The sequence below is a fragment of the Phyllostomus hastatus genome, unplaced genomic scaffold (assembly GCF_019186645.2).
Source record: "Phyllostomus hastatus isolate PE091 unplaced genomic scaffold, TTU_PhHast_1.1 phas_scaffold_501, whole genome shotgun sequence".
Lineage (NCBI taxonomy): Eukaryota > Metazoa > Chordata > Mammalia > Chiroptera > Phyllostomidae > Phyllostomus > Phyllostomus hastatus.
Window position 1 is genome coordinate 49571738 of NW_025334033.1, and position 13481 is coordinate 49585218.

General features: G+C 48.1%; 1 protein-coding gene across 1 annotated transcript in view; it reads right to left on the bottom strand.

Annotated features, from left to right (window-relative positions):
- DPF3 (double PHD fingers 3) overlaps positions 1-13246 on the bottom strand; it is a 237145-nt gene extending 223899 nt beyond the window's left edge. Inside the window, exon 1 of the mRNA XM_045823360.1 lies at positions 13196-13246. Coding sequence (XP_045679316.1) covers positions 13196-13227 — 32 coding nt within the window. The 5' untranslated portion in view covers positions 13228-13246. The remainder of the gene's footprint in view (positions 1-13195) is intronic.
- Between the last annotated feature and the right edge of the window lie 235 nt (positions 13247-13481).

Here is a 13481-nt window from a genome sequence, read left to right on the forward strand (position 1 = left end):
GTGATGGGACTACAGTCACCCCCAAAACTCAGTAGGACAGGCAGTAGATTCTCATGGGATGGCACCCATGGGTTAAATTATTATAGAATTCTCACCTTCTGGTCTCCTCCAGCTTAAAACCCACAAAAGTCCTCAGGTAGCCCTAACTGGTGTGGCTCAGCTGGTTGGGCATCTTTCTGTAAAATGAAAGGTTACCAGTTCGATTCCCGGTCAGGGCACATCCCTGGATTGTGGGTTCAGTCCCTGGGAGGGATGCGTATGAGAGGCAACCAATTAATGTTTCTCTCTCAAACATCGATGTTTTTCTCCCTCTCTCGTTCTCCCTTCCCCTCTCTCTAAATATAAATAAATAAAATCTTTTTTATATATTAATGTTTTTGAAAGTCTTCAGGTTTATAAATAAGGCTAAAGGAAATCCCATATACAGCTGGGCCACAGAGGCAGTCAATAAACATATGGCTGATTTATCAATGGCTATTCACAAGCGCTCAACTACTTAGTCCCTGAAAGAGAACAAAGCAGAAAGACGTGTCTTTACTTCCCAAGACCAAAGGGGAAAAAGCCACGTTTTTTTAGATCTACAGGGACAAAGTGATAAACAGACCAGGGGCCAGAGTGAGTGATGCTGACATTCATCACAGCCGAACACGCTACGGGCAGGTAAGGCCTCTCTTGTGCCAGTGCTCCCTCCCACCCCCGAAACCCCTGAAACCCCTGAAACGGAAGAATGTGGGGAAAGGAATTCTGCAGCCTTGTCCTACAGTCAAGGGAGAGGAAGAGAAATGCAACTCTAAAGGGCTGGGAGCAAATCAGACGGGAAGAGCGGTGTTTCTGCTTGCTGGCTTCATTTGCTCAGTAATTTCACACGTATTTATTAAATGCCTGCTGTGCTAGATCCTAAGGCTGGAAAGGCACTGTCCCAGCCTTCCAGGGCCTTACGTTCTAACTGACCAGATTTAAGTATTTCAGTGACCAGGAGAAGAGAGTATGCTTGGGAGTAAGGAGCCAAGGGCAGGTGTGGCCAGTTTTACCCAAGGTTCAGCAAGGGCCTCACCGGAGCAGAGGGGTTCTGAAGCATCTGGAAGATGAGCAGGCATATGTCCATCAAGTGTGGGGCAGGGAGGGGCTGGAGGAGCCACAAGCAGTTTGGTGATACTGTGGGAGTGTGAGGGGCTCCCTCTCTCTGAGCAGGGACATAGAGGTAGGCTTTCAGCCCCGGCTGGTGTGGCTCAGTGGATTGAATGCCAGCCTGCAAACCAAAAGGTTGTTGGTTCATTTTCCAGTCAGGGCACATGCCTGAGTTGTGAGCCAGGTCCCCAGTTGGGGACGTATGACAGGCAACCTATCGATGTTTTTCTCCCTCCCTTCCCCTCTCTCTAAACATAAATAAATAAAATCTTAAAAGAAGAAGAAGAAGGAGGTGGAGGAGGAGACGATGGCGGCTTTCAGGATAAGTTCACTCACATCTCTCATTCTGAGCTTCTTAACCTGGAGCCCATGAACCTCTAGAGCATCCACTGATGGGCTCCTCAAAGTCTGTGAACCCCATAAAACAATATGCAGATGTTCACATCTATGAGATGGTCCACAGCTTTCACAGGATTCTCAAAAGGGTGAAGAAGACACACTCAAAAGAATACCTAGTAGCCTGAACACCAGACTGTGGTGTTGAAGCCATGGTTTTCCATCTCTGTATCCACATATAGAGCTTAAAGGGGTGAGTGCAAGGAGATGGGAGAAAGTGCTTATTTTCATCACCAAAACACACATTCATGTGTCCGGCCTGTGTGCCAGGTGCTGAGCTAGACCTGAAAAACGAATACCTCTTCCCACACAGGCGCATGGGAGAAGGTCTTCTCAACCTCCTGTTTCCAGAAGCAGGATTGTAAAGTCAAGTCCCTAGCTGTGGATAAAAGTCACCCAGAGCAATTCACTGCAATCCCCAGATCAGGCTCAAACTTTAGTTGGCAGTTGCCCAGCAACAGGTAACCCCAAAGACACATCACCAAACTGAGATGCCAAAAGGGCACTCTGTGGACAAGCTTGTTCTGAAAACTAACCCCCACGCAAGTCTGTCTGCCAGGCCTCTCTGGGACTGCTGTGGGGAAAAGCAGATTTGCAGCCAAAAGGGGGCTGGCGGGGGAGCTGGGAAGGTGTGCAGATGAATGGTGATGTGTTTTCCCACACTGGAGAGCAGGCACAGCGACGGGGAACCGAGGGTTGCGGGAGAAAGCAGACAAGGCACCTGGTGCCTCTTATGGACGGTAGCTACAACTGCTTTTCCAAGCAGTTCCTGAGTGGATGTCAGCCACCTCCCAAGAGGCAAGGACTGAACCGCACCCACGTCCAGCCCTGCCCTGAAGTCATCATTCTGCAGCAGTCTGACTGAACTGTCAGGGCAGCGGTAGCAGAACCACAGGCCTGAAGCCACAGGGACCGGGGAACCCAGGGAGCAGTTTTGCCCAAGCTCTCCCAGGCAGCTCACTCTTTTAAAGAGGCAGCCAACACAAAAAAAGCAGAGAGACCTCACTGTCTAAAATTCAGATTTTTTTTTCCCCAACAAAAAGCTCAGCAACTCCTTCAGCTGAGTCGGTGAGACTGGGATTCCTCAAACAAAGGTTCTAATCACCTCGCAGAAACCTCGAGAAAGGGGGGCCTTCTTCAAAACCCATCATCCCTTCCCCAGAAAGGTCCAGGGGGCAAGGGGAAGGGGCAAGTAAATATGTCAGTCTGGGGGAGATTCAGGAAGAACAACTGCAGAAGTCAAACAACAACAAATAAGGTGATATAAATCCAGATAAAATATTAAAATCATTAAAGGGCTGCTGCTCCCTGAAGATTGGGGAAAATGAAGAGAGTTAATTAAAAGCAATCTCCATGCACTGCTGAGCCAGCCGGCCCTGATAAATCAACAGCTGGGCGGCTGTGGAGGGCAGTCAAGGGGCTTGAGGAGGGGGGCCCCGGCCAGGGAGGGGCTGCTGCCACAGAGATGACAGTGACATTGAACTGAACACAGTGACTTAAGTTCGAGGTTTTATTAAATATTTTATGGCACTGAATAAAGTTGTTCCTCCAAGAGGGAGAAAATGATCAGTAAGCAAAGAGGGAGGAAGATAAGGATGAAGAGGTATTGTTTATTTGATTCAAAACCCGCTCGGGTCTCTGATGTCTGTGTCTGATGGTGTCCCAAATGCAAAGGCTTTTGGTTTTCCTCTCTCCACCTGATCGGCACAGGTAGATGCATCTTCTCAAATCCCTCTACAAAATCCTGGGTTATGTTTGTTCTGGGGGTTGGAGGAGGTAGTTCAAAGTCCAAGGAAGGAATGGAGAGGAAGAGGAGATAGAAAAGACCTTCGAAAGTCTCTTGGCTGATCCAAGCCAGACTTTGAGCACAAAACTAAAAGGCCCTCAGCAATAATGGGAACTTCTTTGCTTGCTTGCTTGCTTTCTCTCTATTTTTTTTCTCCTTCCTTTCTCTACTCCCTTCCTTCCCCCTTTTTTTCTGCAGTCAGATAAAGTTTTTGTTTTTCATTTGAAACCAAAAAACAGCTCAGAATTTTCAGGCCCAATCTAAATAAAAACCCAGCAATTTTAGAAGTGTGAGAAGAACCACCCTCCTCTATTCTAAGGAAACCCTCCAGTTCTTCCTTGATGGAAATATAATCAAGAGAAATGATTGGGGGAAAGTGTTTTTTTCTCCTCCATAGAACTGGGATTGGAAGGGGAGTGTGTGCATGGGGAAACATAAGGAATTATGCATTTGGATATGCATTTTAATTAGGTGGACAGAAGCAGCCGCCTGTTAATTTTTCTTGCTTGTTTCCACTTAGCATTCATCACGGGCAGAACCACCATAGAGCGCTCCCACGATAATAGATGGTTCTGCAATGGCTAAGTCCTCAGGGAAAATAATTAGCAGGAGAGAATATATTCTCTCCCCTCCCGCTACCCCATCCACTGTGCCTCCCCCATCCCCAGCACCACATTGCCTCCTCTCTCCGCCCCACCCCTGCCCTCCCCAGCTGACAGTGGTTTCCCGAGAAGCCTAGTGGATAGTCAGGCTCCTGGTTTACAGGCACTTACTTTGCCCTGCCAAGGAACGGGTCGGGAAGGAAAAACAGACAGACTGGGGGCTTCCTTGGAGTGGGAGCTCCTAGATGGAAGGAGGGGGGCTACCATGATGCTTAGTTCTGAGGGGCAGCCTGGCAATCAGTGTCGGCCAGGACAGGATGACAGAACTCCAGGGAGGGTGGGACAGTTCTCACAGAGCTCAACTGGCAGCAAACAAAGACGTGTAAAGAGTTGTTTGTTGAGGAGAATGGGAGTTGGAATGACATTTAACTTAATTTGTTTTACAAAGTAAAGGAAATGTTGTAAGTTTTGCAGCGAGCTTGAATCCCAAGCATTTCCAAGGCTGCAAACCAAGATCTAACTCTGATTCTGATTTGACCATTGTCTCCCCCACCCCCTTCCGGGCCCCCACCTCATCAAGATGCTCTCCATTATCTACTTTGCATAAAGAATCAATTCTTGTTGCTGATCTCCTATGTCAACAGCACACCCTTCTTGCTCCATAGCAGATTTAAACTCCAGCCCCACCTTCACCCCTTTCCTCTCCTAGGAATCCTCTTAATGACAGGAGGATCCTGGATGGTGGCCAAGTTCAAGTTCCAGAAGAGGGCTCCTGTGCCCTCCAGGATTCTGTCTCCCCTGATTTTGAGGGTGAACTCAATTCAGGACAGCCAATGGGAAATAAAACGAGGCTTCTCTTGAGCTCCTAGTCTCACCTATTTTCAAACCCGGACCATGAGAAAATACCACTGTGATCCCAGGGCTATGTACACACAGCTGGATGAGTGAGGCTTTGCACTTCCTGCGAGACAATGACTGCACGTGATATGTAATGCCAGATTCCTTTCACTTATTTCAGTTTTAATACACGAAAATAATGTTTAATAGAGGAGGTATTGTTTACTCTCTGAGAAGGCCTCCGTCAGCTACAGGAAACTAGTTCTAGTAACGCCTTACATTTGGCTTTACACCTTTGGAAATGTTTTCACATCCATTATTTCATTTGGGCCTCTGAGGGTCGGCAGGGCTGGGTGTAGGGGGAGGAGAGGGGAGGAGGAGAGAGGAGACTCAAGCGCTTCTCCCTACGTAAGAAGAAAAGCCTGATTGACTGACTCTTGACTTTCAACCTGTCCAGTCATTCCAGGTGCTCCCTCAACCCCTGCCTCCTGGTGAAACCTCTCTGCCTGGGAGAACTTCACTCCAAGGCTCACCAGGTAACTAGGACGGCTAAGCTCCTGGAACCTCTCCAACCCCAGACCCCGGCCCCCACGGAGCTCCAGATGTCCGGGAAGGGAGGGGCACCATGGGAAGGCAACCTCTGTGGATGAGACAAGTGAGTCCCTGAGTTTCCAGGGCATTCTCCCCCAAAATAATGGTATTCCTACAGAAGGAGGGGAATACATTAGTTGAATTCTATGACAGTATTTCTCTTTGCATGTATAAGGTGGGGTTGCCTGTATCGTCTAGAAATGTAGTAGGGACTGCTAAGCAGACTTTTGAAAAAGTCTAAAAACGAAGGAGATCTAGACATATACCCAAAAGAATTAAATGCAGGGACTCAAGAAGCTACTTATACACCCATATTCATAACTGCATTATTCATGATAGCAAAATAACCTGTGTCCATCATTGAATGAATAAATAAAATGTGGTAACACATACAGTGGAATATTGTTCAGCCATAAAAAGGAAGAAAATCCTGACACATGCTATAACATAGATGAACTGTGGGAACATTATGTAAGTGACATCAACCAGTCATGAAAGGGGGAAAATTGTAGCACTCTGCGTATGTGAGGTGCTTACAACAGACAAATTTATAAAGACAGAAAGGAGAATGGTGGTGCCCAGGGACTACAAGTGGGGGAGGGTCTGTTTAGAATGATTTTAAAAATTCTGAAATTGGAGAGTATCAATGGTTGTACAACATTATGAATGTATTTAACGCCACTGAATTATACATTTAAAATCATTAAAATGGTACAAGTCCTCAGTGTTAGATTATGTTATGTATATTTTACCGCAATTGGAGAAAAAAAATTAAGGGGCTGCCTCTGTCTGCTGGGGTTCAAGGTAACCATTTTGTTTTGTCTTTCATTTGGCCAACGTCTCACAAGTTAGGCTTCCGTGAACTCTCTGATGGGCTTTGCAAACCCCTCTTCATCCCTTAGGCCTATAGAAAGATTTCAACCAAAGGAAAGCCTAATCACAGCGACACCAGAAGAATCTGGGATGTTCCAGAGGCCTATCAAGGAAGGAGAAGCAGTGAATTCCAGTCAAGACGCTCCCGATACCTGCTGATACCTGCTGACACCCACCCAGGTGTACCAGCCTCTGTGCGGGGTCTGCTAGGCACCTCCACTCCCTCGGCAGTGACGCAGGTACTCTACAGGAAGCCCAGTGAGACATCAGTACAGGTCCACCATGTCAGCTTACTGGGCAGCCAGGTGTCTGCAGCTGCCCAAATGGAAATGAAATAAGCATTTTATTTCCATGTTAATGGGGATGGGTGCCAAGGTGGAAGAGAGGGAAGGTCCAGGAAGATGTGGAAAAATAAAATCTAGAGACGAAAAATCTTTTGCTGGGTTCCCCTACTCCCTTGACACATTTAAAGAAAAGAGTGAGAAAAAGACAGGTATTCTCAGTAATTACACGACCAAACACTCTATCTGAGTGTTTATAAATAGCAAAATAGGCCAATTAGTCTTCCCACTTCTCTTTCCTCTTTCCATTCTCTGGTTGGGGTGCTAATGAGAAGAAAAGTGTTCAAAAGAGAAAATCATGTTCTAAACGGGCCACACCACCTGGTCCTCAGCCCCAGGCCCTGAGAAGGGAGAGGAAGTTCCCTGTTGATTAGAACCCCAAGTGGTAGCACAACGTGGCAAGACTGGCCCAGAGAGGATGAGACCACAGGAGAGTCTCCCATCGTAGCAACACCACTTTACAGGCACACTTTTAAAACAAGGAAGAATTTGAACTCCGGCCCAACTGTCCTCTTCCTGTGCTAACTGATCCTATTGAGAGCCACAAAGTTTCTGACTTAACGTATTATCTTCATCTTGACGACAAGAATGATGCAGCTCAGAGAATTTTTATGTACAACATCACATAGGTAGTTGGTGGCAGGGCTGGGAGCAGAGCTCAAGGCTTCCTCTCCCCGAGCTTTTTCCCCTCCTTTACTCTGAAGTCATCATAACTGCAACAGACTGGCCACTGGTGAGAAATGAATCACACGGAAGAGGGTCAAAGTTTGAGACAGGGTCACACCGATGGCAGATGAAAGTTTGGGGGCTGGAAAATCTTTTCTGGTGGAGCTTCCAATTACAGTTAATCAAAACAGCAGGTTTTCAAAGTGAGTAACAACAACAACAGCAAAAACCTCACTCATTTCACAGCAACCTGAGATGACCACAGTCTCTGGATTCAGGGACGGTGGAGAGGCTGCTCAAGAAGGATTAGACATGTGCCATCATTGTTCGCCAGGCTCAGAACTGAGGCCTGGGTGGTGGAGCACTCAGTGTGCGCCATTTGAACCCCACTATTAGAAGCTCTGAGCCTAATCCCCGCCCAACACACTACTATTCACAAACACTCTACCTAGAAATTCTCAACAGTCTGCCCCTCTTTCCCCACCCCGCCCCCACCCCCCACCCCGCCCCACCCAACACCTTCCAACCACTGCTTTTAAAACTAATGCAAATCACAGGCTTCAAAAACCTTCCTCTGGTGACAGTTTTATGATGCTAGCTCCATTCATCCATATGGTTTGACAGACTGTGAAACACTAGTAACCGGACCAATAAGAAAAACAAATTACAAAAACACAGCACCTCATCTCTCCCCAGTCACTCATACAACCAAAGAAAACTTTGGAACTTGCAATGGATCATAATATCAGTCTCTCTGGGTGTTAAACAATCAGCTTTTCAGTTCCAGACCACACAATGGTTTTATGCACTCACCTATTCCCACTTTATCTTTAGTCTTTAAATATGTAGATCTTCATATCTACATATTTAAAGACTACTTAAAACTAGGGTCATGCTTTTACACAGGCCCCTTCAGGGAAACCTGCCTAGGCAAAAAACTATTTTCAGTGGTTGTGGCATTTCTTTGGCAGGGGCTTGCCACATTTGGCTACATCTCTGTCTTCTAGTGACTTTCAGTACACTTTAAAAAACCACAAGGTACTTTGCAAGAGATTGGAATAATAAACAGGCCTAGAATCTGGTGCCTTTTTATGACCCAGCCCCCACCACCACTACCTTCAGTGTGGCTGCACTTTAAAAACTGAAACATCAGCCTCAGTTTCCTTTCCCTTTCTGGTGCCTGCTCCAAACAAAGCATACCGACTGTGACATTCTATTTATCGCATTGATCTGAGCAGATGGCTCTTAAATAGCTTTAGATATGATGATCTTTTTCAGATGTATCCAAATTCCAGCTACCTGCATGATCCCAAAAAGAGAGGAAGATGAGAAGTCTCCAATAAGCTGCCTCTGAATTCCAGCCCACTTATGGATCTGAGCGGCTGCCTTCCACTGTGCTCTCTGGCTGTCTCCCAGGTGGTCTGCAGGCCGGCTCCTAACAGAGGTTTACCCTGTGACAATGCCTCCACGTGCGTTCTGGCAGAAATCAATCTCCTTTATGGGTATCTCATCAAAACCAGACATTTGTCCTGCTGAAAAATAATGTGTGCTAATGAAGTTTGGAGAATTTAGGGCCTTTTTCTTTTTTTTTTCCCAGTGGCAACCAGAAGCAGATGGAGAAGGTGGTTCTTAAGCATCTGTTGGCTTAAAATGTCTTTCGTTAGGGCTAAAGTAATGTCCATAAAAGGCTGCAAGTTCACAAAGTCCCAACCCCAACGTTCCCGTCCTATTCTCATTCACAGAGAGCTAAGAGGAGATTAGAACCAGGAATGTGTTCCCCCCCTACCTTTTCATTTCTGATATCTAACCTGCCACAGCAAGAGCAAGGTCTGGCTTCTAAGTGGCTGACAATTACACAACTTTCACAGGCACAAAACCACTTTAGATTAGAATGCAATGTATCCAGATCATAGAATGTATAGAGATGAAGATTTGAGGTCCATCCATACACATGACCTGCTGACTGACCTTAGCTAAGTAAGTATATCTACGTCTCCCAAAATTGTGTCCTTAATAATTAAACAGATATAAACAAATGCCTCTAAGCAAGTGAAACTCTTTAAAAAAAATTTTGTTTCAGTACAATTATATATGTTCACAGTTATAGACAATAGTTTACTGGTCTCATTCTTTACTATAGACAATAGTTTACTGGTCTCATTCTTGAGGTGAAGCTCTGTTGGTTTACATGGAATAACTAAACAATAATAACAGTTATTCTTTTCTAAGCAGGCAGTTACAATAATAGATTCGTATGTGCATAATCAAGTCTGGCAGAAGGTGGCAGACATTCCCAGTTAAGTGCATACTAACCAGGGTTTTGATAACTTAATAAAAGTAAGCTCTTTGAAGTATTGATAGCAGATTTAGGAAGTACAGTTTACCTGAACTAGAACAGCACGTAAGATTACAATCTATATTAAAAGCATTATGTCCTAGGTATATAAATAGCAACCAGAACACAATATGTAATGTGACTGACACATAGACCTTTATCTAATCCATATTTATGTTACCTACGTGTGTAATTACTTCACTATATGGCCTTTATCTTGCTTGTAAGTGTAATAAATGAGTGACTCACACACCTAGGTTCAGCCAATGTAGCTGCTAAATAAAATACTGTGTAATACCCATTTACACTTCATACATGTTCATCAGTGCTTTAAATTCTATCTGTCCAGATGTGACTGCTTGGTTGTGTGGCCACCTGCCAAGTCCCCTTTGTGATCTGATCGGTCCAGGCAGCTCCTGTTTCTGCCTCTAACACCCTGTTGGGCAGTAATAAGATGTTAAAGGCAACAACAGAGAGAGAAGCCAGGCTGTCAGCTTCAGAGAGAAGGGGGTGAAAGGTACAAGGAGGAGGAATAGGAAAGAGAGTGGAGGGGAGATCAAAGACAGGCAGAAAGAAAGCCAAAGTGCTAAGATGAGATGTGGCTCCAGGAGCTTGGGCCCTTAAGAAGACCCCAAAGCAATGAGATTCAAATTCTGTCATCCGGTTACCTGAGCTATTGAATTATTCCTATAGTCCTATGTGCAAAAAGCTAGTATAAGTGAGAAACGGTCCATACTCAGGGTAGATAGGGCTCTACACAGGTGTTACATGAAACCTGATCTTCTTTCGTCTCAGAACGTTACCTACCACCACTTTATTCCCCAAACCTTTGTGTGACCAGTTTCAGTAGGGGGCGTTAGTGGGGTTGGCTTTTTTTTTTTTTTTTAAGTGGGGAGAAGAGACTCAGAACGCACACAGAGAAAATGCTAATGTCATTCGGCTGCGTTTCATTGTCAGAGACACATGAGGATGAAAACATTGCTCTCCAAACCATACTCCCTGCTCCCCTCCTCCCAGCCACCATCCATCCTTTCGGCTTGATGAGTCTCTGCGCTTTGTTCTAATTTAGTCCATGCATAATTTATTCACGTGTGTATTGTTTCCTGATCAGCAACTTTTAAAAACAAATGAAAAATAAGATGTTTTATTACACAAGTTGCTTTAAAAAAATAAAGGCAGATGGTGTTGGTCTCCCAACAACAACGTGTGTGCTCCCGCCATAAGAGTTTAAAAACCGTCCGGGGCAACGGGGGCGCAGAGGACTCCGATGGCCGGGGTTATTGTTTACACCCCCTTACCCCCAGGCGAAAGGGGTTAGGGTGCAAAAAAGGAGCAGCTAATTACAAAGGACCACTCAACTCCCACCTAGAAAAAGCCAACAGGAGTGCCGTGCGTGGGCTGGTGTGTGAGTGTATGAGGCCACAGAACTACAAACACATCACATTGTAACTGTTACTAACCAAAGTTCAAGTATAAAAATTCATAACTAATTCCACTAACCAGAACGCTTTGTGTCCCTCCCCCCACCTCTAGCCCAGCCCTACACAGAAATCCTTCTCAAACACGTAACCTTCTGCAGTCCAAAAACAAAAGCAAAAAGCCGGGGGCGAGCAGGGGAACCCTGGAGCGTAGAGACATTGCGCCCGCCCGCGCGTAAGCCGGCTCCAGGGTAACCAGGGTACCGCTTTCCCAGTAGGAAGCAAACCTGGCGCACATGTGAGGTTTCTCTAACTTGAGTTTACCAGGTGGCATCAACCTGATTATGTGATATCGGCTGGAAATGTGTAAGCTGCAAATCAGCTGAGGGCTCGGTAGAAACCCACAGCATCAGCGGTGCGGCAGCGCGAGCGACAAGGAAAGCGAGGATGCGGCGAAGTTACGCCCATTTATTCTGCCATAAAACAATTTCTTTCTTGGGTAAACGGCTGTGGCGCAGAAGTGCAGTATATTAGCAGTTCAGAGCGAGAACTGATGCCGGGGGTTACTGCTCCCCGATCAGCCTCAGCTTCAAATATCCTCTTAACAGTAGCTTTAATATATATGTATATATTTAAAACTCCGAGACCTGGGACGTTCTTACCCTTTTTCCTATTACTGATGGGAGGGAGACAAGCTGGTGCAAAAGCATTCCATCCTCCCCGAGCGTTCCTTCGCAATAGGAATCTCCCTACCGCGCCCCGCCCCCCCCCCCGCAACCGTCCCTCCTTCAAGGTGCAAACCTGGATTTCAACTCTAAGAGGAGGTGGGGGTGCGGACAACGATGCGCGGAGTTGAAAGGACCTGGGTGGGTGTATGCCACGCGCCCGCGAGAATTCGGCACGAAACACGCCCCCCACCCGCACTGCCCCCTCCCCTCGCCCGCGGCTTCCAGGCGCGCTGGGAAGACCCGATTCCCCTGGCTCGGGCTCCAGCCCACGTAGCGCCGTGATCCGGAGAGAGCTCCCTTCTGCCAACATCAGTGCCCATAGCACCCCTTGCAGAGCGACGCTAGTTTTCCGAAGCCACCCCCAGCTCCGCGATCGCGAGCGGACTTGGCGGCTTAACAGTTCCACGGACTGGAAGGAAGGAAGGAAGGAAGAAGGAAGGAAGGAAGCCAAGATGAAAAGGAGGAGGAAGGCAGGCAGGCAGGAATTGGCTGTTGGACCCGAGGACTGGCCCCCGCGTGTCCTCGTGCAGCCCGCCCCCCTCCGTCCCGGATCTGGGCGTCCGCTCAAAGTCTCCCAGCGGCGGCCAGAGGCACCTGCCCCTCGCTCGGGCCGGGAGCAGACGCTGCCTGCTCAGGCGGGGAGCTCCAAGCTGCCTCTTCGCCTGCCACGGCTTTTCACCCAGAGGAGGTGAAAACACCATTCACGAGACCTGCAGCTTCCCTGCCTCCAAATCAACCCCAAGTTAACCTGCGTCGTTAATTTACTGTAGCCATTTCGCCCACAAACACACCCGCAGACACGCTGGCGACCGCCCGGAGCGCCGTCACGCTCCGGGGGTGCCCCGGCAGGAAAGCCCCGGGCAACCACCTGGACCCCAGGGCTCCCGGGACCCGCTGCTCCCCCTGCAGTCCTCCTAACTCCGGAAGGTTTGCACAAACTAACTCCCCGCCAGCGATCGGAAGGAGGAGAGCTCCTTGCAAACTCCGGAGCTGCGGCGGTCCGCTCGCCCGGGCGGACTGAACCGCGGGGTGGGGGCCGCGGGCTCCGGAGGTGCGAGGCTCAGCCAAGTGCACCCAGGCGGCCCCTGCCCGGCGCTCGCTCCCCGGTCGGCCGCCCTCAGCGCCGCGCTCGCCGCCTCGAGAAGCCGGGCGCTCGGGGGACCGTGTTGTCCCCGAGCTGCCCACGAACCCCCAGCTGCAAAGCGCTCGAGCGCCAGGCTCCCCTGCCGGCATCCCTTCTCTCTCTCCGTCCGCCAATTAAGCAGCACACAAACGTAACAATTTTCTTCGTGTTAATTGCATCTCCTGACATTTCTGCGTGTTGTGGGGAAAAAAAGAAGGTGAAGAAGTAAGAGCTGAAAGAAAAGAGAGAAGCCCCACAGAGGCTGCAGGCGCCTGCAAGCGCAGTGCACTGGCAGCGCTCGGCACGCAGAAGGCGCCTTTTTTTTCATATTGAAACCACGCGGAATATGTACATTTTTTAGTCTTACTTACGCTTTCAGGGGGTTGTGAATGACAGTCGCCATTTTGCTACAATGTAACAGAATATTGTCTGTCTCAGAGTTCTAAAGGTTCGCTCAGGGGAAGCAGCGAGCCAATCAGAGCACGGGATACCGGCCCGCCGGCCAATCGCCGCGACTGGTCGCCAGGTGGGCGGGGCCTGCGCGGTGGTAGTTATTAGGGGAGCTGTCAAAGCCCAGAGGTCACTCCCTTTTGTAGAGCCCGAGTGCGAGCAGGTCTTAAAGGGGCAGTACCGCGTGAGCAGCTCTTTTTCGGACTG